The sequence below is a fragment of the Narcine bancroftii genome, chromosome 5, assembly GCF_036971445.1.
Source record: "Narcine bancroftii isolate sNarBan1 chromosome 5, sNarBan1.hap1, whole genome shotgun sequence".
Taxonomy (NCBI): Eukaryota; Metazoa; Chordata; class Chondrichthyes; order Torpediniformes; family Narcinidae; genus Narcine; species Narcine bancroftii.
In genome coordinates, this window is record NC_091473.1 from 85,871,397 (window position 1) to 85,896,530 (window position 25,134).

A 25,134-nucleotide genomic window follows, 5' to 3' on the forward strand; every position below is an offset into this window, starting at 1 on the left:
TGATAGTACAGACCTATCACCAATGTATATAGTTACAGTATCTAGAGTGTAATGACTGTGCTTACAGCGATTGGCTGAGAGCTTAGCCACGCCTACTGTCTGGGCCTTAAAGGGTTGTGTCCCTTGCCAGGTCGGATCATTCCGGACTGGTCGGCCACCTGTGACGAGCTCCTGTCTTTTGCTAATAAAAGCCTTGTTTTGGATCAACAAGTCTTTGGTTCTTTCGACGAGCTCTACATCCATGAAGTCGATGACAATGATAGGTTATTAAATTTACGGCAATGAAAAATTAACAGATATGAGGCAGCATTTGAGGATTTGTTTATTTGAACAAAGAGGCAGATTAAATTAATTGGGTGGGTTTATGTGTTAACTAATATAGCAAAGATTTAAGAGAACCAAGGAAGTGAACACAATTGGTATCATCAAAAAGAGAGTACTAGAGAAGTTAAGGATTGAAAACTTAACAAATCTGCCTCCCAGAGTTTTGAAAGATGTGGATGCATTAGATATGGATTATCTTTCAAAATTTTATTTTATGATGTAGAACCAGAGGACATTACAGCACAGAAAATAGACTTTCGGCCCTTCTAGTCTGTGCTGAACTATTCTGCCTAATCCCGCTGACCTACACCCAGTCCATAGCCCTCCTCCATACATCTCCCATCCATGTACATGTCCAAATTTTTCTTAAATGTGAAAATTGTGACTGCATTCATCACTTCAGCTGGTAGCTTGTTCCTCACTCCCATGGCTCTCTGTGTGAAGAAGTTCCCCCTAACATTCCCCCTAAATCTTTCCCCTTTGCATAGGGGCAACAACTTGTTTAAGACAGGAGGGAGAAATTAAATTGGGAACTCAAGTTCAGTTAGCCTGAGAGCAGTTGCTGAAAACATCTTGGAATACCTCATTAATGACGTGATAAAATAAAACTTGGAAAATCATGAAATGTTTCACAGTTAGCATGGCTTTATGAAAGAATAACTTTGTTTATTTTCCAGCTGATTTGAGGGAGTGGAGTGGATTCAGGAGGGAGGCATATTGAATAAAATGGGGTTTCATAAAGATGACAAAGATCCATGCAATCACGACACATATAGGATAATGGTTAAAGGGGTAGCATAGTTAGTATAGCAGCTAGTGCAACACTATTAAAGCGCCAGTGACTCGGGTTAGAATCTGCCACTATCTATAAGGAGTTTATACGTTCTTCCCGTGTAGCGTGTGTTTCCTCCAGTTTCCTTCCATCTTTCAAAAACTTAAGTGGATTCTAGGTGCATTGGGGTATTTGGACAGCAAGGACTTGTGGGCTGGAAGGGCCTGTTGCCATGTTTATGTCTAAATTTTTTTAAAAATTAGAAATAAAGGAATTGTGAGGTTAAGGATTAAACTGTTAAAATGTATCACCTGTAGCGGCTGCTACACAGAATGAAACACACTACTAACATGAGGGGTGTTTCAAACAAACTGTTATTCAGACTTAGCATGCGCCCTTTAAGGGCGGTGTGAGCTCTGCCCCTGCGTTGGCAGTGACATCATCACGCTCACCTGAGGCGTGTGCTTTGGCCTACGCCATGAGGCACGGAGGTCCCCTGAGGGCGCCATCTTCTCGAGGCTGCCCTGCCAGTGCTACGATACAAGTGGGGCCGGTTTGCCACAAGTGATGTGCGCCGCCACACAACCCTCCCCTCCCCCCCAGAACCGGTTTACGCGTCTCACCGCTTGGGTGGCTGACCTTGTCGTTTTTGTCGGGCCATCAGTACCGGTTGGCTAAGGTCCAGATGTGCCGCCTTGAGTCTGTTGACTGAATATCTCCTCCCTGCCCCCAATGTCCAGAGTGAATGTCTTGCCTGAGAGTTGTACTTTGTAGGGGCCCTCGTTGGGGCGCTGCAGGGGCGAGGGGTGTGGGCCTCACCAGATGAAAATGAAGTCAGTCGTGGGCAGTTCTTTGGGGATGCAGGACGGGTGGCTGCTGTGGTGGGTCGGTTGTGGGGGTGCTAGTGAGGCGAGCTTACCCCGCAAGTCTGCCAGCAAGGTCTGATTCTCTGTCTCAGAACCAATGCTCGGGCTGAAGAACTCCCCAGGTAGTTACAACGGTGCGCCATAGACCAACTCCGCGGACTATACCTGTAGATCTTCTTTCAGAGCTGTTCTGATGCCGAGCAGGATCCATGACAGTTCGTCTGTCCAGTTGGGGCCAATAAGGCGAGCCATGAGAGCTGACTTGAGGTGCCAGTGGAAGCGCTCCACTAGACCGTTGGCTTGGGGATGGAATGCGGTGGTATGATGGAGCTTGATCCCCAAGAGGTTTGCCAGCTGTGACCAGAGGGCGGATGTGAACTGTGCGCCTCGTTGCTCGTCATATGTGCCAGTACTCCAAACCTGGCGATTCAGTGGGTGATTAGCTTCCTGGCGCAGGACTCAGTGGGATGGGTTCCAGCCACCTCGTCGTGTGGTGGACTACTGTCAACAAGCAGCAGGCGTCCCTGGACACCAGTAGGGGGCTCACGATGTCTATGTGTATGTGATCGAACCTCTTGACCGGGGAGTCAAATTGCTGTACCAGGACCTTTACATGGCTCTGGACTTTGGAGGCCTGGCACTGCGTGCATTTTCTCGCCATCTGGGATACCTGTTTCTTCAGGCCATGCCACATGAAACGTTCTGCCACCATGCGAACCGAGGTCTTGACCAAGGGGAGAGCCAAGTTATGGACCATGCCGAAGGCCTGCAGTTTCCACTGTGGCGGGACTACCGGGTGTGGTGAGCTGGTGGAGACATCACAGAATGGTGCGTCGGGGCTCTCTGGCAGTTTGAGCTCCTCGAGTTAGAGGCCCATGATGGCGGAAAGCTTGTGTTTCTGTGTCGTCCTCCTGTGCCTGTGCTAGCTGGGCGTAGTCCAAGCTGAGGGATAGGCTGTGGATGGTGGGCCTTGAGAGCGCGTTTGCAATGACATTGTCCTTACCTGCTTGGTTTTGGATGTCGGTGATACGTAGGATAGATGCCACTGCTGGTGCGCTGACCAGGGATCCTTTGACATGCCGCGGGCCTGAGTGAGCGGTCTATGGTCAGTGAAAACAATGAATTGCCTTCCCTCCAGGAAGCAAGTGGGCGCCACTGGCTGTTGACTGATTGCTCCAGGATGCCCCCGATGGCCGTGGCTAAAGCGTCCACTGAGAGTGCGGTGTGGTTGTCAGGCTGCAGGTGCGGCAGTAGAGTGGCACTCACCAGGGGGTCCATCGTCACGGTGAAAGTGTTCTCAGCCTCTTCTGTCCATTCCAGGGTCTTGTTCTTGGCGGCGATCAGTGTGAATAATAGCCGCATGATGCGAGCTGCCCTGGGATGAAGCAGTGGTAAAAGTTGACCAACCAGGTGAATTTCTGTAGACCTTTGAGGGTGTTGGGATTCAGGAACTGGCGACCTTCTCGGGTGCTGGGGCGGCTCCGTCTGCGGAGATGGTATGGCCCAGGAACTGCAGGGACTCCTTGCTGAACTGGCACTTGACCACATTGACAGTGAGCCGAACTCTGCCAGATGGGCGAATAGTGCACGGAGATGGACCTTGTGTTCATAGTGGTCCCGACTGGCGATGAGGATGTCGTTGAGATAGATAAACACGAAATCCAGTCTCTGCCCCCTGCGTCCATCAGCCGTTGAAATATCTGGGCCGCGTTTTTACAGCCGAAAGGCATCTGCAGGAACTTGAACAGACCAAACGGGGTGATGATGGCAGTTTTGCTGATGTCGTTGGGGTGGACTGGTAACCCCGTACCAGGTCAACCTTCAAGAAAACTTGGGCGCCATGCAAGTTGGCCGTAAAGTCCTGTATATGTGGGATGGGGCATCGTCTGGCGTGGTCGCGTCATTGAGGCGGTGGTAATCTCCACATGGTCTCCAATCCCCAGAAGCCTTCGAGACCATGTGGAGGGGGGAGGCCCAAGGGCTATCCGACGATCCCCAGCTCCTGCAGTCGGGCGAACTCCTCCTTTGCCAGTTGTAGCTTCTCGGGGGGCAACGGCCTGGCTTTGGGGTTTTGGGGGGGGGTCCCCTGGGTCGAAATGTTGTGGCGGACTCCATGTTGAGGCATGGCAGAAGTGAACTGTGGCTGCAGGATGGCAGGGAATTCGTTGAGCATGCGAGAATACTCCTGGGTCGCATGTGTTTGTGGAATCAAGGCGGATGGATTGGAAGGTGCGGGCATGTACCAACCGCTTGCTTTTGATGTCCACCAACAGGCTGTGTGCCTGGAGGAAATCTGCTCCCAGCAGCACTCTGCCCGCTGAGGCCAGTACAAACTTCCAGCGAACCTGTCCTTGGCAATCTGAATCTGTGCGCTGTGTGTGCCGAAGGTCTTGATGGAGGATCCGTTGGCTGCCCGTAGGGTGGGCCATGTGCGTGGTTGCGGGTCTCGGGGTGGTCGGGGGAAGCACACTCAGTTCTGCTCCGGTGTCTACCAGGAAACGCCAGCCACTGGACTTACCAATAACATGCAGGAGGATGTTAGTGCAGCAAGCCTTCGCAGCCATTGGCGGCAGCTGGCTGGGTCGTTTCCCTGAAACGAACAGGGCTGCCTCACTTGCAGGCTTGGGCCCCCCAGTGTTGATGGTAGAAACACCAGGTGGGGTGGTGGTCTTCCGGTTTGTGCTTGTGGGGCGCCTGAGGCCGGCTGCATCCTGGGCAGGTGACCTGGCTGAGGGCGGCCTTGTTTTCTCGCTTGATCCACCAGAGGTCGTCTGCGCAGGCCGTGATTCGTCGTGGGTCTGAGAAATCCTCATCTGCCAGCAGGAGTTGGATATCCTCCAGCATCTGCTCAAGGAAAACCTGTTCGAACATCAAGCAGTGTGTGTTGCCCTCTGCCAGCGCTGGCATCTTGTCCATGAGGGCAGATGATGTTCTGTTGCCCAAACCGTCCAGGTGTAGGAGCCTGGCGGCGTGCTGCCGATGGGAGAGGCCAAAGGTCCCGAGGAGGAGGCTTTTGAGAGCGAGGTATTTACCTTCTCCGGTGGGTTGTGGATCAGGTCGTCCACCCAGGCTGCAGTTTCTTCATCGAGTGCTCTCACAACGTGGTAGAACATCATGGCGTCTGAGGTGAAACTGTGCCTCCGCTTACCCGAACTAAGTGCGTGGGCAATGCGCCCAGAAAGTGGGGGGGGGTTTCACTGCCACCGCGTTGATTGCTGTTGCATCCATATTGGTAGGTCAGAATCTATCTCGGTTCCCTGTGGTCACCAATGTAGTGGCTGCTACACAGAATGAAACACACCACTAACACGATAGGGGTTTCAAACCAACTGTTTATTCAAACTTCACACTCGCCCTTTAAGAGTGGCGTGAGCTCCACTCCAGCGTCGGCAGTGACATCATCACACTCGCCCAACGCCATGAAGCACGGAGGTCCCCTGTGCAGCGATACAAGATGGACCGGTTCGCCACGAGTGATATGCGCCGCCACACACCTTTAATTGCAAAGCTCCGAGGTAATGTTTGGACACCTGAGGGAGGGAAGTATCTGATTGATTGCCTTGCATGGACATGGTTTCAAGGTCAAAACTTAGATAACAACCAAAAATACAAATGTTGAGTATCCAAGTTTGCTGCTAACATTGATATGGGGTTATAAGGGATATGAACTATGAGGCTTGAGCATGTTTGTCAAACAGGCATGAAAGTGGTAGCTGGAGAATGATGTTGGAAATATTTTTTAAACAGAAAAACTGTTAAACTGTCAGTTTCTTCCCACTGCACGAGACGTCCTGGGGGTGTAGGTTAATTGGATGTAAATTAGGCAGCACGGACTCGTGGGCTAAATGGCCTGTTACCATGCTGTATGTCTAAATTAAAACAAAATTAAAAAATTTCTATACTGTGCTTGTGCAGGAAGTAAGCAATCAGATGTTTGGGCCAAAAAGTAAATAAGCAAATCTTTCTGTCATTGTCCAAGGCATTAGTGAGACCATACTTGGATTAATTGGTACAGTTTTTGTTCTGCACCTGAGTTAGTCCATTGTAGGTCGATCAAATCGAATTGTGAGGAGATTGTGATTGAATAAGACTCACTCATACATGTTAAAATTTGACATGTTAAAAATGGATGGCAATCACATTGAAGCAAACAAAAGAATGAGAGGATTTGGAGCAATTTGACTGTGGTTCAATAAAATATTTTTTAGAATTCAATTATCTTTGTCGACCTCTCCAATTTCACAATCTGCCGAAATCTTTGCCTTTTGTATCCTGACTTTAATCACTCCATTGTAAATTGTATTTTGGCCCTTTTCTTAAACAATAATATCTCTTTTGCTTTTCCAAGCCTTTGTTTACTGGTCTGAGTTGTTAAATGTGAAACATTTTTTTAATATATATTTGAAAGGTGTATACAAATCCAAATTATTATTTTGTTTGCAACATTGGACTTTTGAACAAGATTACCACCAAGATCTACAAGATTCCAAGATCACTAATATTCTATTACTGTCATGTAATACAGTAAATGTAATATACACAAAATACGTCTTTTGCCTGCCATAAAGGCAAACAAAGAGGTAAGATTAGCATTGGCTGGCACCTTCAACAAAAAGAGAGAGTCCCTTCAGAGACACTGAGTGTCCATGGATTTATGTTCAGCACTCCTGCGGCTTCTTCAGCCGTATGGACTCCTAGTCAATCCATTAGCAGCCTGAGCTCCATATACAAACCGATACAATCAACAGGTTTTTAGTGCCTGTAGTGCTTTAGGAGCCTTTCTTGCTCTTTCACATTCTGATTGCATGAGCCAATTTCTACCAGCTTGCACACTGGTGTGAGACCTTCCACTTCAAGATGCCAACTGCCAGCAGCCTTTGTGGGTCCTTCAGCTGCTGAGCCCCTCGCTTGTCCGTTGCTGTGGTCAGCTTCCTGTGGGTTGTCTCCCAGGCTTCTACTCAACGAGGGGTGTTGTCCCATTTTTGGTGCCCTGAGCTGGTCAACTGCTCCCCCAGAGTCTGCAACCCCTTGTGGACTGCTGCCAAGCATTGGTGCCACGATCTTGGGTACAGACCTCCTTAGTTACAAAAAGTATAATTAAAAAAAAAACACAGTTGGCCCCTCTAATAGACTAACGCCTGAATGGAACCATCGACATCAAAACTGGGCACTAGGATCCTGTAGGGCAATGCTGAATCTCCGCTCCCCATTGCAGTAGCTCCACCAGAGCTGCCATTTTTTTAACAACCACTTTAACAAATTGAACCCAGGATCATGATCTTTTAAAACAACTGTTTTTTTTAAATCTTTCCACAGATACTGAGTGAAAGAAGTCAACTGCCGGTGAAAAATTTTGAAGATGAAATTCTTAAAACAGTGAATTCCAGTTCGGTGATAATTATTCGAGGTCAAACAGGATGTGGTAAAACTACTCAGGTTCCACAATACATTCTTGATGATTATATCAAAAAAGGCAGAGGTTCTGAGTGCAACATAGTAGTTACACAGGTGTGTGAGAAATATTTGCAAATAATTGGCTGTCAGAGTGTACTGTTGTTATGAACAAATTAGTCTCTGTGCTTGTTCACTTAATTTGCTTCAACTCCACCACCAAGGAACAGACTTTCATTTCACTTGGTTCCAGATAATCCTTTAGTGGGTAGATGATTCTAGTTGGATGCATGACAGGAAGCTGAAGTTATTGGGAAGTTACACAAGTTGTATGTCTTAAGATTTTCCGAAGTGTGTGCTTCTTATTCCATTTTCCTGATATCTATGAACATGAATTTTTTTTTTTTTGAACCCTGATCTGAGATTTGGTCTTTGTATCCATGTCATTGCAAAGAATATTTCCACTTTCTTCACAGTGCTAGGCTCATCTTCACCCTTTCTCAGCTCATCTTCTTTTAAAAGCCTTGCCCAAGCTATCTTTAGATCTGACTGTTCCAACACATTCCTTGCCAATGTTGCTTTATTCATTAATCTGAAATCATCCAAAACTCTTGCCTGAATCCTATCTTACACCCAAGTCAACCGTGTCCATGTTTGGTAAGCTACAGTGGCTCCTAGTTAAGTATCACGTTGAATTTAAAGTTTTTAACCTTGTCAGAACATTTCCTATCTTGCCAATTCCTATTTCCTACATGGGCTTGAGTCTTGTAACTCCAAGACTTCTTTCCTCTAATTTTAGCATTCTGTTCATGCTCAAATTTAATTTCTTCATCTTTAAGAGCAGCGCCTTCAACTCCCAGAGCCCCAAAATCTGGAATTGGCTCTGAAATCTTTCTTGTTTATTTTCCTCTAACAAACATTAAAATCAATCATCTTGATTAAATTTGTCACTGTGTGGTCCACATCAATTTTTAGCATTCCTCTAAAGCAGGGGTCACCAACACGGTGCCTGTGAGCACCAGGTCGCACGCAGGGACCACATGAATTGCCCGCGGGACTGTTCTAAAAATAGCATTAGTCACCATTGAACTCCGTCTAAAATTTTATTTAATTGTGTTGCTATTCTTTTTGAATCACACTTTCATTGATGTTGATTTGAAAACTAAAATACAGGCAACACAATCCTTCATCTGGACATCTAAAATCTGGAAAGCTCCAAAATCCAGCAAGTAGGGAGAGAGGTGGCAGCGTGAGTCAGACCGGCAGCGCGAGTCAGACCGTGAGGGCGGGAGACCGGCAGCGCGAGTCGGGCCGTGAGGGCGGGAGACCGGCAGCGCGAGTCGGGCCATGAGGGTGGGAGACCGGCAGCGCGAGTCGGGCCGGTGAGGGGGGAGACTGGCAGCGCGAGTCGGGCCGGTGAGGGGGGGAGACCGGCAGCGCGAGTCAGGCCGGTGAGGGGGAGAGACCGGCAGCGCGAGTCGGGCCAGTGAGGGGGAGAGACCGAATGTGTGAGTCAGTCGAGTGGGAGACTGGAGTGTGAGTTGGGCCGCGAGTGGGGTAGACCGGCAGTGCGAGTCGGGCTGGCGAGGGAGGAGGTGGGTGGATATGGCAGCACAATTCAGGTGGGTTTAAATCTGGCTTTCCAAAATCTGAAATTCGGAACACACTGTCCCCCAAGGGTTCCAGATAAAGGATTGTGTACCTGCATATTTTAAAAAATCATTTTTATAAATAAAATGTTTAATATACATGAACTCTGATCTAGTCTGGTTCAAAGGTCAGATTTGTGCTCATGACAACCCTCAGCGTTTGCTGAATAAGCTAGCGGGTGCTGCGAAGATGACGAGCTAAATGCCAAAAACATGGCAGAAAAATGAAAGAAAACTTATCAATATGGAGAGACACTTCAGTACGTGTCACAAAAGCTACCATGCTAACTACCCACCGGTTAGTGCACTACGGGCGGAAAAGGCCCGCGACTTAGAGGCAGCTTTGGACAAACAGCAGTCTTTTTACACGAGGCTGGTGAAAAACACCCGAGAAACAACCAAAGCCTCATTCAGAGCTCCACATTTTTTGATAAAGAAGAAGAAGGCATTTTCAGACGGGGAGATTTTCAAAGTAACAATGAAGATAATTGCAAACACTTTGTTTAAAGACAAGAAGAACGGAGCCGATGTCATATCCACTCTCCGATGTCCAACTGGGGGAAAGTACGATGATTAGAGGAGTTTCGGCAATGTCTGAAAACTTGGTATATGCACAGCAGCTATGAAGGTTGCCAGCCTGTTTGGTTCAACCTATATCTGTGAATCAGCCTTTTCTGACATGAACTTCATCAAGAACAAACACAGAACATGCCTCACTGATGCAGATCTGCAAGACTCACTCAGAGTTGCAGTGTCAAGTTACACCCCAGATTACAGTACACTGGTGAGCAGCTTGCAATGCCAGGCTTCCTACTCACAGGCAAAAAAAAACAGATACCAGATGTTGTCAGTGGCAACATGGCAGTGCCATAGCAAAGTTAAATTCTGTTGGAGTTGATAAGTTCTTATATTAAATTACCCATCTTTTAATGTTTATTTTTACTGACTCCCAACAAATTCAAATATTGAAAAATTGTGACAAATGTGTTCGTAAAGTGTGACAGATATGATTTTATTACAAATGCTGCAGATTTGGTGATTAGTACAAAATGTGTAAAGATTTATTTAAAAATCTGAGAGAGTTGATTTTTGTTAAATCTCACATAATTGATAACTTGTACAAACATGGTACATAGTTCACGATTTGTTAAAAATTGTTAGAGTTAGTGCCTAGTAAAAATGGGACATGATGATTTCCTATGAAATGTTGCAAAAGTGATCATTTGAAAATGAAGCAGTTGCAGAGATTAATAGAAATAAAGTGTTGCACGTTGAAACGTATCCGTTTCCTACCTTGTTAAATCGTTGTTAATAATTATTGTGAGGAATCATTAACGTGAACAGTGTCTTCACAAAGATGAATATCCTTAATATATAATTAAGGAAAACTGTGCAACTTTGTTATTTCAGAAGTGTGTTCTAAACTGGTAGCCCTTCATATTACTCAGTACCCTTGAAGTAGCTCACAGTTTCAAAAAGGTTGATGACCCTTGCTCTAAAGTATCTTGTGATAACTTTATAATAGACCAAGCATTTCAAGTATATTGCTTTTATGTCCACTGATCATAAACTTTCCCACATCTTTAGGTTTTGGTAAGTATTTATCCATGTTGAATCCATTTTATTGCAGTTCAAAATTATAGTAGATTTTTTTTCAGTGGTTTAGAAATTGAAGAGCTGTTCTTAAAACACTGACGTTCACAAAAATGTTATGTTTTTCTTTTCCATCCCCTCAAAAAAATCTCCAAATGACTGAAAGCCAACATGTAATTTTAAGTTTTAGCTACAAGTTGTGTATAGGTAACTACTTTCAGATGTCAAAAAATAGACAAGTAATACTTGGAATGAACATTTCCAATACTGCAAAAAATGTTTTTTTCCTCATGTGGATGTGTAGCAAGTTGTGTCTATTGGGAGAACACACACTGATATTTTAGATAGTGAACCCTTGAGCAGTGTTGGAAGTTGCATTTATCTGCACTTTCATCACTTAATTTCTTGCCTTTTTCTTCCAGCCTCGGCGCATCAGCGCTGTGTCAGTTGCGGAGCGTGTTGGTTGTGAACGAGGAGAAGACCTGGGCAAGAGCTGTGGATACAGTGTTCGATTTGAATCCATTTTGCCTAGGCCACATGGCAGTATCATGTTCTGTACAGTAGGTTGGTACTTGCATGGCAGTTGACTTGTCAATTCTTATGGACAATGTCCTTGCTTTTATTTTAATTTTTATGATCTGAAAGGAAAGGATGGTGTACTATTAAACATTTTAGTAGCAAGAGAAATCAAGAATGTCGCAATTGGTAGATTTTTTGAAGTTTGGTTTAGATTAGTATTGTCCGAAATCACAATATCCAAGCTTGTTTTCTTCTTGAGATAATCACTTTCAAATAAGACAATGATCATTCAAGGCTAAGCTGAGAAGAAATTTCTTTACTTGGTGAACTGAGATATGATGGAATTCTCTAACCAAACAGGTTCAGTTATTGAGTAAATTAAAATTGGAGATCGATAGATTGTAAAATATTAGATAAATAAATAAATGAAGCTGGAACAGAAAATTCTTCACTTAGGTCAGCTGTGACCTCGTTAAATAGTAGAAAAAGTGCAAGAGACCATTGGTCTGCCTCTTTTGTGTTTCTTCTCTGAATTCAATTTTGTTTACCACTTTTATGGCCATCAAGCCATTTATACTTACAGTAGTCTGGAACTTCCTTCCTCACTATTATCCACAGTGTGAACATTGGCACTTTTCTTTACTGTGACCCTGCATTAAAGTCCAAATTATCAATAAATGGCCCTTAAAGTTAAGACACCCATACTGAGCTTAGTGGAACTCTATTGTTTACAACTTTCCTGTCAGTACTATTCCTATTGGCTATTTTTCTTTGATTTCTTTCACTAATCAAATTTTTAGTCCAACTTGCCATTCATCATTGGATCCTAAATGGGTTGACTTTTGCAATCCATGTGGGCTACATTAAATAGTCGCATCTTTGACCTAACTTGGTGCTTCCTGAAATAATTCTATCAATTTAATCAACTACAAACTTGTTTATCAAATGAATACTGACTATCCTTGTTTAAATTGTGCTTTTCCAAATGCTACAATTTCTGTTCATCAGATTTTTTTCAATAATATTCACACCAGAGACATTGGGCTCTTCTCCATTGTTGTATGCAGTCTGACTTTTCCCCTTTTTTGAACAGCATGATCACCTATATAATCTTTCAGTCTTCTGACACAACTCCAAGCTACAAAGGTTTGGAATGGTCGAGCCTGTGCATTTTATCTGCATATAATTTTTAGTCCAGAATGTGAGTTCGATTTGACATTATTGGATGACACTGCTTTCCAGCTTGTAAATCTGAAAGCAGTTTATCAACATTTCAGGAAGGAGCCTTTAAAGAGAATGCGGAAATGATTAATGTAACTGCTTAACTAATCAATTTCTGGCTGCTAGGAATCTTAAATTTGGCCAGCGTGAGAATTTGCAATTCTCGGGATCTAAGAATTAAATTCGAGAAGGTTTTTGGTTTTGAAAATTGGTGATATTTTATCACTGCAGGTATATCTTGCAGATTTCAACATGGTGAACCCATTAAAAGTTAGCACGGTGGCGTAAGCATGTGGTCAGATATGGAAATGTATAGAAATTGCAGAAAATTGAATCTTGTGCAACATTGAGAAGCTGAAAGGACTTGGTGAGTCAGGCCACAGGGAGAAATTACCAATCAATGTTTGGGGAAAGACCCTTTATTGAGACTAATCGGGCATATATTACCACAGTTAACAACAACAAACAACAGTATGCAGATTAATAAAATTATACCCCTACTTGGATCAGGATCTAACTACACAGTCTACCCAAAGATGAACTATAGTCATCAAATATAATACTTTGTAAAAATGCTGACTTTTATATTTTTTAGGTGTATTGCTGAGGAAGTTAGAGGCTGGCCTTCGAGGCATAAGTCATGTAATTGTCGATGAAATTCATGAGAGAGACATTAATGTGAGTATATGAACACTGTGATCCAAAGGGATCCAATTATTTCTCTGTTGTCTACTTTTTTTCCTCAGAGGCACTTGTAATCTTGCAATCTACTTTATGTACTTTCTATAGCCAGGAAAGTGCATGCTTCCATTTGAACTAAAGAACATAACAGCACAGAAAATAAAGCCCTTTGACCTTTTTAGTCTGCCTTGTCCAGTGGTTCTCAACCTTTTTTTCCCCACTCACATACCACTTTAAGTATTACCTTACTAATCACATGTGGCATGCCCTTCAACTTAGCGCCTAACTCCCTGAACTCTCTTTGCAGGATGTCATCGCCATTCCTACCCACGTCATTGACTGCTCACCCTCCTTCCTGAGAATGCTATGAACTCGATCTGAGATACCTCGGACCCTGTCTCCAGGGAGGCAACATACCATCCTGTATTCTCAATCTCTTCCACAGAACCTCTTATCTGTCCCCCTAACTATGGAATCCCCTCTTACTACAGCTCGCCTCTTCTCCCTTCCCTTAGCCCCAAGGCCAGACCTCATGCCAGAGGCCTGTCTGCTATGGCTTATCCCTGGTAGGTCTCTTCCCCACCCCTCCAACAGAATCCAAAATTGTATACGTTATTGTGAGGAATGCCCAAAGGCATGCCCTGCACTGACTGCATGTTCCCTTTCTCTCTTCTGCCTGCAAGGTATGATAGTGTCCTTATCACCCCCTTCAGCCTCCTGAATGATCCAGAGTTCATCCAATTCCAGCTCCCATACCCTAACTTGGTTTGTAAGGAGCTGCAGCTGGATACACGTCTCACACATGAAGTAATTAGGAATACTTTTGACTTCCTGGACTACCCACATTATGCAACAGGAGCATGTCCCTACCGTGGCTGTCATTCCCTCAACTCCTTCACCTTCTCCGCCTCTGTTCACTGAAGCTTCGCAAACCAAAGCCTCAAATTCCCACTCCTACACTGAGCCACTCACACTCTGGATGCTCTGCTCTGTCCTTCCTTTACTTTGATTTGCTCCTGCTCCTGGATAGCTTTGTCTGTGACTTGATTGTTCCGCTGCTAATCTGCTGAGACCCGCCAAATGTTCCTTGTTTTAAGCACTTCTGCCTGACCTGGGTGTAGCTTTCTTGATCTGCAACCTGATTTGTCTGCTGCTAATTGCACCATCCCTGTTTGATTTTTTCTAATAGAACATCAAGTGTAGGAAGAGAATTTGGCCATTCGGCCTATCACTTTTGCTCTGCCAATCTAATCGTGGCTGATGTTTTCTTCTCAACCCATTATTCTGCCTTGTCACAGTAACCTTTGCCATCCTTAAACTAATCAAGAACCCATCAATCTCTGCTTTAAATATACCCAATGACTTGGCTTTTACAGCTGTTTGTGGCATAAAATCTACAGATTCACCATCCTCTGGCTGAAGAAATTCCTCCTCATTTTTGTTCCAAATATTCTCAGGCTGTAACCTCTTGTCCTAGACTAGGGGTTTGCAAAGTGATCGATAGCGACCCGGGGGTGGGGGGGGGGGGGTGCTTGATGGGACTATCCAAAGGGTTGATAAATGACAAGGTCAAAAGGGGGCCAATAATACCAGGGGGGGGTTTGATTGAACTTTTGTGGTGGAAAGCAGGGGCGGATCAATGGAAAATAGCGCCCATGGCTGTGGTGGCCAACCTCTCGCGAGAGCAGGCCTTGGTGGCTGCCATGTTGTATTTGGCTTCAGCTTTTGAATAAGTTGAGAGTGAAAGATATGTCCATTCTTTGTAAAAAATAAACCAGATTGAGGAAGAAACGATAAGACACAATAGCGTGATTGGAGGAAAAACTTAAATCATTGTTTATACTCCCAGGAGATAGCATGTTGAATCCAGAAGTACAGTTCTGCTTAATAGAGTTACACTTGCACAAAAACTCCAAAGAGGAAAACTGTCATGCCGATTTCAATAGGTGAATTCCACAAGCTCTTTCTTGGTGGTTCCTTAGGAGGCAACTGCTTGGCCACCCTGCGGATTATTGGCGCTGTTTTACTAACGATAACAGGTGTATATGTATCGCTGGACAAGAGGAGCAGGTGGTTGGGGAGGGGCGGATGTCAGTGGAGCTCAGCCTGGGAACACTGGATGTCTGAGGCAGCTGCATCACCAGGTTGGGCATCTCCAGCGCAGCTCGTGTTGCATTCCAGCTCTTCTGGCCTGTCTCCGCAAACTCAACCTGCTCATCATGTGGGATCTGTCAGGTGAGGTGTGGGTGGGGGTGAAGGCAGTCTCAGGGCTGTGGTAACACAGAGCCAGGTGATTGTTGGATGTCTGCCTTGGGATTTGTTTGAAACAACACTTTCCTGGTTTCGAGACGACATCACAGTGACTGCTCGGGATAGCAATCGACTGCTTAGGATGGTGACCGCTCCCCCCTCCTCCCCGTCCATTGCCAGGATTTCATTCCTTGGGGTCGAAGAGAGATGAAATATTTCATTCGGGGGTTGATGTTCTAAAAAGTTTGGAGGCCGCTAAGCTAACTCTGCCGCCATCATAATTAACCCTCTCCAATTTTAAGCTTGTGCATTTTTTACCTACCATATATGCTGGTCTATAGGATGTTCCAAACTTAAAAATGTTGCCTCAAAATCAGGAGTCGTCTTTACATTTGGTCTAAAATCCTATCCTTAACAACGAAGCCTCAACTCTGCTGCCATCTTCCCCCTCCCCACTTCATATCCCATCCCCACCCCACTGACTCTGACTCAAGTGTCCCGGTTAGGCCCAAGGTGCAGTCGACCACTTTCCTTGCTGACAACCCAACTCACCTCCATGCAAGTGATGACAATGCACATTGAGTTAGTTCAGTGGGTCAAACCTGTGGGTGTCCAACAATGGACCCGCCCGGTCTTATTTACCTAGAATTTATTTTTTTAAATCATTTTTGCCTCTTGTTTGAGTTTGCAGTTGATTGAATTCTGGATAATGGGGATCTATTGAATTTGTGTATCTGGGGAAAAAAAACTTTTGGTATCCTCTTTCATATTATTGGCTATCTTACATACATAATTTATCTTTTCTCTCATTGCATTCTGTTTTTAAAAGCTACCCAATACTCTGGCTTCCCACTAATTTTTGCAATACTGTAAGACCCCCCCGCCCCCCCCCCTTTGGCTTTTATGCTTTTTGACTTCCTTTGTCAGCCATGGTAACTTCATCCTCTCTGTAGAACACTGCTGCTGCTATTGGATGAAATGATCTTGCATCTTCTGAATTACACCCAGGACCTCCTTCCATTGCTGCTCTACCGTCTTCCCTGTGAGGGACCCCTTCCAATCAAATTTGGCTAGCTTCTCTCTCATGCCTCTGAAATTAGTTACCTTTGCCTAACTGTAATACGACACATGCTATTTTAGCTTCTCAGACTGCAAATTGAATTTTATTGTACTGTGATCATTGTCTCGTTAGCTGAAGGGCCTGTTATCATGTTGAATATCTATATTTAAGGGTTCCTGTACCTTAGGTTCCCAAATTAAATCTTGTTCATTGCACAGCACCATATCCCAGAATTTCCTTTTCCCAAATGGGCTCAACTAGAAGGTGCTCTAAGAAGCTATCTCATGGGCATTCTACATATTCCTTCTCTTAGAGTCTAGTGCCAGCCTAATTTTCTCAGTCTGAATATTGCCTTTCTTGCTTTGGTTTTTTTGCTGTAACCACTTTTAATTTGTACCCACATGCTGACTGGTATTCAAAGGCCTGTGTATAATCCCATCACTGTCTTCACCTTTGCAGTTTCTCAGCTCCACACACACAAGGATTCTGCATCTGTGGATCCTCTGTCCTGTCATGTGAAGGATTTGAATTCATTTTTTTTTTCGCCAACCTACCTTTCTTTTGATAGGATGTGCATCCTTCGATGTTTGGTTCTCAGTCATGATCCTTCATCAGCCATGATTCCATTATACCCACAGCATCGTACCTGCTCATTTCTAACTACGCTTTTTAAACTTGTTTCGTAGACTGTGTGCAGTTAAATAATTATGTTTTTTATCATTTGGATAGCAGTTTTTGCAGATACCCCGTCAACTTCAGTTGTAATCAGTCAACAATTTAGCATTATTCTTTCAGTATCCATCTCTTGGTGTTTGCAAGTTTTATCACTGGTAAAATGCAAGGTTCAATTTTCTGATTTCTTGATTGCTTATCAGCTTGAAGTTTAGCTCTAGAATGTGTTTGAGATTGATTTATTGTAAAATGAGGCAACTTCAAATCATAATTCTCCTTCATAGCCTAAAAAGCATAGTCACCATGTTTTTTTTGTGATCTTCATTCATTTGCTCTATGTTACAGTAGAAAATGTACAAGATGTAAATCTGGAGGTTTAATCTGGAATCAGTTATCGATCTCCACAATAATTGATATTAGAGATTGTTTTTCTACATCATACAAGATTTCTGTATCAAAATGTATAAATCACAAACATTTTGATTTGTCGCGAACAATGAGAAATTGATCTCAATATGAAGATTAAGTGCCCAAATCTATTTTAGCGCTTCAGCTGTTGAATTGAATTTTAAAACTTCAACTTTGGCTTGATTCTACTTCCACAAACAGTTTAAAAAAAAAAATTCATTTCTCAAGGGGCAGAAATGAGTGTCTTTGAAGGAGTGTATTTTATTAACCCAGTCCAATGTAATTATATATATTTTCACTAGCTCTTTCATAATTTAGTGACATTTGTATTGAACTGTTTGTAGAATAAATCAAAATGATCCATAATTCTCTTTCAGACTGATTTTCTTCTTGTGGTTTTACGTGATGTTGTCCAGACGTACCCTGATATCCATGTCATCCTCATGTCTGCCACCATTGACACCACTATGTTCAGAGAATACTTTTTCAATTGTCCAATAATTGAAGTGCATGGAAGGACATTCCCTGTTCAAGGTATGTAAGAATTGCTGCAGTGTTTCACCTTTTAATGGTTTACGTATAACATAAACCACATCCTATTTGTGTATGTTAACAGAGAAAAAAATTTAAGAAATGAAAGATAACTCTAATATAACTAATTTAGTTTCTGACACAGCAGCAATCATCAAGCTGAGAGAAGTATTCAACTTCTAAGCTTTGATATTTTTCTCTCAAGGGGAATATGTTGCAAGTTTATTTATTAATAGATATTTTCATCAGCGTCTTCATTGCGTCTTCATTGTTGGGGTCTTTCATGGCTTGGTTCAGCATCATGCTGAAGAAGATTGAAAAGAGGGTTGGTGCGAGAACACAGCCTTGCTTCACGCCATTGTTAATGGAGAAGGGTTCAGAGAGGTCATTGCTGTATCTGACCCGACCTTGTTGGTTTTCGTGCAGTTGGATAATCATGTTGAGGAACTTTGGGGGACATCCGATGCGCTCTAGTATTTGCCAAAGCCCTTTCCTGCTCACGGTGTCGAAGGCTTTGGTGAGGTCAACAAAGGTGATGTAGAGTCCATGAAAGACCCCAACAATGAAGACGCTGTTTACATCCGGTACCGCACAGATGGCAGTCTCTTCAAATCTGAGGCGCCTGCAAGCTCACACCAAGACACAAGAGAAACTTGTCCGTGAACTACTCTTTGCAGACGATGCCGCTTTAGTTGCCCATTCAGAGCCAGCTCTTCAGCGCTTGACGTCCTGCTTTGCGGAAACTGCCAAAATGTTTGGCCTGGAAGTCAGCCTGAAGAAAACTGAGGTCCTCCATCAGCCAGCTCCCCACCATGATTACCAGCCCCCCCACATCTCCATCGGGCACACAAAACTCAAAACGGTCAACCAGTTTACCTATCTCGGCTGCACCATTTCATCAGATGCAAGGATCGACAATGAGATAGACAACAGACTCGCCAAGGCAAATAGCGCCTTTGGAAGACTACACAAAAGAGTCTGGAAAAACAACCAACTGAAAAACCTCACAAAGATAAGCGTATACAGAGCCGTTGTCATACCCACACTCCTGTTCGGCTCCGAATCATGGGTCCTCTACCGGCACCACCTACGGCTCCTAGAACGCTTCCACCAGCGTTGTCTCCGCTCCATCCTCAACATCCATTGGAGCGCTTACATCCCTAACGTCGAAGTACTCGAGATGGCAGAGGTCGACAGCATCGAGTCCACGCTGCTGAAGATCCAGCTGCGCTGGATGGGTCATGTCTCCAGAATGGAGGACCATCGCCTTCCCAAGATCGTGTTATATGGCGACCTCTCCACTGGCCACCGTGACAGAGGTGCACCAAAGAAAAGGTACAAGGACTGCCTAAAGAAATCTCTTGGTGCCTGCCACATTGACCACCGCCAGTGGGCTGATAACGCCTCAAACCGTGCATCTTGGCGCCTCACAGTTTGGCGGGCAGCAACCTCCTTTGAAGAAGACCGCAGAGCCCACCTCACTGACAAAAGGCAAAGGAGGAAAAACCCAACACCCAACCCCAACCAACCAATTTTCCCCTGCAACCGCTGCAATCGTGTCTGCCTGTCCCGCATCGGACTTGTCAGCCACAAACGAGCCTGCAGCTGACGTGGACTTTTTACCCCCTCCATAAATCTTCGTCCGCGAAGCCAAGCCAAAGAAGAAGAGATATTTTCATGTATCAGTTCTGAAGAATAACATCTGAAAGATTAGCTGACCACTTATTTTATAGTTATTCTGGATTTTTGAGAAACAAATGGTAAAGCTAAACAAAAATGGGAACAAGATTTAAATATAAAGATAAAAAAGGAAACATGGGAGAAATTATGTTCTGGAACGATGAGAAATACAATAAATACAAGGCTACGTATGATACAATATAATTGGTTACACTGACTATACATTACACCGCAAAAGTTAAATAAATGGGACCCAACAGTATCTGATAGATGTTTTCGATGTAAAAAAGAAATGGGAACAACAATTCATGCAATCTGGACATGTGAGAGAGTAGAAAAATTTTGGGATGATCTCAATCAGATATTAAATAAAATAACAGAAAACAATATACCAAAGAATCCAGAGATCTTTCTCCTAAGTAACATAAAAAACAAAGAATTTGGTATTGATTTGGAGGATGCACAAAAAAGATTTGTTAAGATAGCCCTAGCCGTAGCAAAAAAATGTATTATGTCAACCTGGAAATTGGAAGATAATTTGAAAATACAACAATGGTATATAGAAATGAATAAATGTATTCCATTAGAAAAAATAACATATAGTTTAAGAAATAATATTGAAATATTCAAACAAGTATGGGAGCCTTACATTAAATACAATAGCGAAAACCTACCGGGGACAAACATTACCTAAGTTGATGGAAGGAGAAGGAAAGAAAAGAATGGACTCAGTAGAATTTCTGGTGTATTTTTGTTGAATGACAACATTGTCTGACTGGTTTAATGCAACCTAGATTGTATACCTAAAATGGATGAGAGGGGGGTGTGGGGGGGTGGCTTGGGAGGAGGGAGGGTGGGGGAGAAAAAGTCACTGTATATGTGTGAAAAAGAAAAAGTGTATATCATGGCTAATGTGATTTATGGTGTGAAAAATAAAAAATAAAAAAAATTAAAAAAAATGTAATTCGTTATAGTTACATAAGTTGCTACATGTATCTGATTTGTTAGGTTGGATCTTGAACAAATTCCTAGTCCTTGGATCAGGTTCAGATTGGTTGTGATTTTAAGGAGTAAGTGTATGAGTAATTCATTTTGCCCCTTGAGTCTGAAAGGCCAATTCCTGTTCTTATTACAGTAAAACACCTAGTATTTGGCACCTAAGGGGATTGGTAGATGTTTGATAAAAATAAACAGTTAAAAAGACAAAAATACGATACTGTACTTGCACTGAACAAACTTCACTTGCATTAATATATAAACCTAAACCTTAAAGAATTTTATATTCTTTTCAGTCACATTCTTTGAAAAAAAATTAACTGTTGCTGCATCTATAGGTTTCTCCTCCTCCATAGAGCCACCCAAATGACGAACAATAGCATCAAGAGACAATTAACCACTCCTCTCCCATTTACTGATGAAGCTTTACTAATATAATTAATAATATACCAATAAAGATAAAGACTTACTAAGCAGGGGCAAGGAGACACTTTAAGGAGGTCACCCCAACAACACTTAGCATCAACCAGCTCTTCATCCTGGGCGACGTCATTTTATTCAAACACAACTTTACTCAAGTAGCTGCTACGAGCAAAGCATGATCAAAGCTCTCTGCTGGCTGAATATTTGCTCCCACCTTCACCAAAGGTTGATGTGTTATTTCAGAGGGCATTTATAATTTTAAACTTTTATTTACATTTGTATTATTCTTATTTATTTATTTTCATAGATTTTTTTTTGCCGGTTGCTTGAATCCCAGATAACAGGGATTATACTGTATCTATGTTTCCATTGGATGTTGAGATGGTAACTAGCTTCTCTGGACCTGTTTCTGAGGTTTGAGCTGCAAACCTACACCATATCCCAGTCTACTATGCATATTTGCATCATTCCCTAGTTCAGTCGAGCTGAATACATCTTGTGCTCCTTTGCAGAAGTAATAGTCAGAGGAAGCATGTGGCCTCCATTAGAATTTTTTCAAATGCTTCAAGTCGGCTCCATCATTAATCAAGCTCGTGGTTTATTGCGTTCTTTTCTTTTTGCAATATCATCACATTGCTTGATTTGCATGACATCCAGAAATATAGCAATCTCTTTTGAATGGATAAGTGAATGAGCCACCACTATCCACTGGGGTAGAGACTTTCAAAGGTTTGAGTGAACGAATTTTTCTTCATCTCAATCCTGCTTAGCCAGGGGAAACATTATCTTTCACATTATAAAGGCTAATGTACCATTTGCTCTTTAAATCATTTGCTTGTTGTCTTTTGGTGACATCTGGGTAAAAGTACCCAGGATCCTTTGAACATCGGCATTTAACAAATATTCTGTTCTGTTCACCAAAGTGGATGCCCATTCATAATCCTACATCATCTTCCATCAGGTCCACTCACTTAACTCTTTTAGATCTTCTTCCATACCTTCGTGCTTGGAAAGGAAATATGAAACTTTTTCCAAATTGTCAATACATATTGTGAATAGGTTGATATTCCATTAGACAAAGATGGCCAACTTGAGAAGGATCTCTCTATTTTTGCGATCATCATTTCTCAATCCATGTCAGAATGTAATCCTTGATTCCATGTGCTTTAATATTGCTGACCTCCCTTCTGTGTCGGACTTTTGTGGAAAGCCTTCAAAAAATCCAAAGATCCAATCCTCAAAAAAACTTCAATGGTTATACTTTTTAATATAAAGTTGTGCAGACCTACTCAACACTCCTTTCCCTAACTCTTCAGTAGTTCAGTGCTTTTTGTAAAAGAAAATAGCCATTTTTTTTAAGGTTTTGATGTGTGTTCAGATTTTTATTATTAAGAATGAGACCATACAACTTTTTTGTGGAAAGTTATTTTCAGAATATTGGAAAAAAAAGAATGAGAATTATCTGTATTTGAATTTGGTCAACTGAAAGGATTAAATTTACAAATTTTTACCATTGGTAAACTCTATTGCCTATCTTGTTGGATTCTAAATTATTATGCAACTTTTTTTCTTCTGCCTCAATAAATTTGGTACTTCAAATACCTTTGTGGATTATTCCAGAATATTTCTTAGAAGACTGTATCCAGATGACTCAGTTTGTTCCTCCTCCAAGAGACAAGAAGAAAAAGGACAAAGATGAGGAAGGCGGTGGTGAGGATGAGGAGGTAAAAACAGATCTGAAATTTATTTGTAGATATTTAAACCATGAAGATCAACCTCCATCGATGTTTTCTAAATCAGCATTTAGTCAGAAAGAAGTAAATAGATTTGTATTCTTCTTATTAAGATTGGGGGGGGAAAAATTAACAAGATTAAAACCAAATTTCAGGATAGCAGGCTTTGTATATTTGGGATATTACATTTTTGATTTGTCTATCTAAATAAGCTTACTTGCCATGAGTATCAGGTGAGCCCTCAAGCTATGTAGCTCTCAATATTGTATACAGCAGGTTGGACTATCTGAAGATTCAGTTAAATTGTCTAATGAATATCTGACCTCAGAGGAGAGACAACAGTAAAAAGGCTATAGCTCTGCTGAGCACAGCAAGTTCTCAAGTATTCATGTCAGAGCAAGGTAGATTTTGGGATTAAAAAAACAAAAAGCCCCTGAGTTCATTATAATTGTGAATTATATTGCTGTGAAAACAGCAAAAAAGAGATGAATTTAATGGGAAAAATATAGGTGATGGGGATTTTACTTTGAGATGCAGTGTATCAATGACATAAACAGATAGCAGAATGTTGGCCTTAAATAATGAATATTCAATCATTTTGCAATCAACTTTGCTAAAATTTTCATTATGTTTGCATTGTAACAGGTTAATTGCAACAACATTTGTGGTGATGATTATCAGCCAGAAACCAAACGTTCTATGTCACAGATGAGTGAAAAGGAGACCCCATTTGAACTGATGGAAGCATTACTCAAGCATATTGAAACATTGGGTGTAGATGGGGCAATTCTTGTTTTCTTGCCTGGGTGGAACTTGATCTTTGCCATGCAAAGACATCTGGAAATGAATTCTTACTTTGGTTTGTATTAGCTTTATTTATACGTTCTAGTTTATTTGCTGATCTCTAAATAATGTTTTTCATTCTCATTCCAACTTTTATGAAATATAGAATGTGCAAATTCCTTACAGCGCGGGATTCAAACTCCAGTCTCTATCTCTGGCGCTGTAAAGGCATTGCGCTCACTGCCGTGTTAAAGATACGTTTTCAATAACATTTCTGAGAAGTAATGTCGCTTTGATCCAGAGCAGTTAAAGTAAATAACATTTCAAAGTACGAGTCATTGACTCGGAATGTTCCAAAGTACTTTCAAAGAGTATTTGGTTGGTTGTATTGAACTGTTGTAGGAAATTCAGAAGCTAATTTCTGCACGGCAATTTCCCACAAGTTGCATCACATTTTAAAATAAAACAGTTTAACTGATGGCCTACCACCTGCATTCTTCCAGCTAGATAAGTGCTTGGGATAAAAATTCTGGATCATAGCTCACCACCTTAAATCGGAGCGCTGCTACTAATTTGTCCATGGTACCTCAGATAAACATGGGAAGCAGATTAGCACAGTGGTGAGCAAAATGTTACTATAGCGCCAACGATCCAGTTCATATCTGGCACTATAAAGAGTTTGTGTGTTCTCCCCATGACCTTTTGGATTTGCTCTGGGAAGCTCCTGTTTTCTCCTCTCATTCATGGGAGTTGATAGATTTATTGGTGTGTTTGGGCGGTGCAGACTCGTGGGCTGGAAAGTCCTGTTACTGTGCCACGTCTCAAAATTAATGAAAATTTGCACATGATCTTCCATTTTACTAATGGAAGAGAGAACGTCATTGCCCACCTCCCCCATATCCACAATTTAATAGAATGTTGAATAATTTTAAATTTTTTTGTGTTTCTTGATGTGGGAGTCACTGAGTTATGCAGATCAAGAGTTGAGATAATCTGTTTGTGTAATTTGATTGTTTAATACCATAACCAATACACCAATGTACCAACTTGATGTAAAATAGGTTAAGGAGTCATTACATGTAACAGATCCTTCAGTTCAATTTGTCCATGCTGATGAAGTTGGCATTTTGAGATTGTCCTATATTCCTGCATTTGGGAGTCCTTTTGATCCACATATCTGTTCAAATTACTTTTGAATATCAAAATTTTACCTCTTTATTATAGCTTCCTCTAATGGCTTCATCTAGTTTCCCATCTGGCCTGCAAAAGCATGGATCTCCCAGTGGCCACCCATTTCAATTCCCAATCCCATTTCCTTGCTGACATGGTCTCATGCACCGTCAGACTGAGACCACCTGCAAATTGGAGGAACAGCACTTTATCTTCTGACTGGACACCCTCCAACCAGATAGCATTAATATCAACTTCTCTGGCTTTCATTAAACACCCCCTCCCCTCACTTCTTCCCCGCCACCTTCCCCAACTCCCTTTTTCTTGTTTTCTTTCGCACAGATATAATAAATTCTCACTTATCATATCCAATTACCACCTTTTGTTGGTCTGGATTCCTCCCCCAGCCAGC

General features: G+C 42.5%; 1 protein-coding gene across 4 annotated transcripts in view; it reads left to right on the forward strand.

The window, feature by feature from the left end:
- Window positions 1–25,134, forward strand: part of dhx9 (DEAH (Asp-Glu-Ala-His) box helicase 9) — a 134,513-nt gene that overhangs the window by 65,090 nt on the left and 44,289 nt on the right. For all 4 annotated transcript variants that reach the window (XM_069938191.1, XM_069938193.1, XM_069938192.1 and 1 more), the window contains 6 exons: window positions 7,279–7,470; window positions 11,018–11,159; window positions 12,931–13,013; window positions 17,784–17,940; window positions 22,657–22,760; window positions 23,415–23,628. In XM_069938191.1, the coding sequence (XP_069794292.1) occupies window positions 7,279–7,470; window positions 11,018–11,159; window positions 12,931–13,013; window positions 17,784–17,940; window positions 22,657–22,760; window positions 23,415–23,628 (892 nt within the window). The remainder of the gene's footprint in view (window positions 1–7,278; window positions 7,471–11,017; window positions 11,160–12,930; window positions 13,014–17,783; window positions 17,941–22,656; window positions 22,761–23,414; window positions 23,629–25,134) is intronic.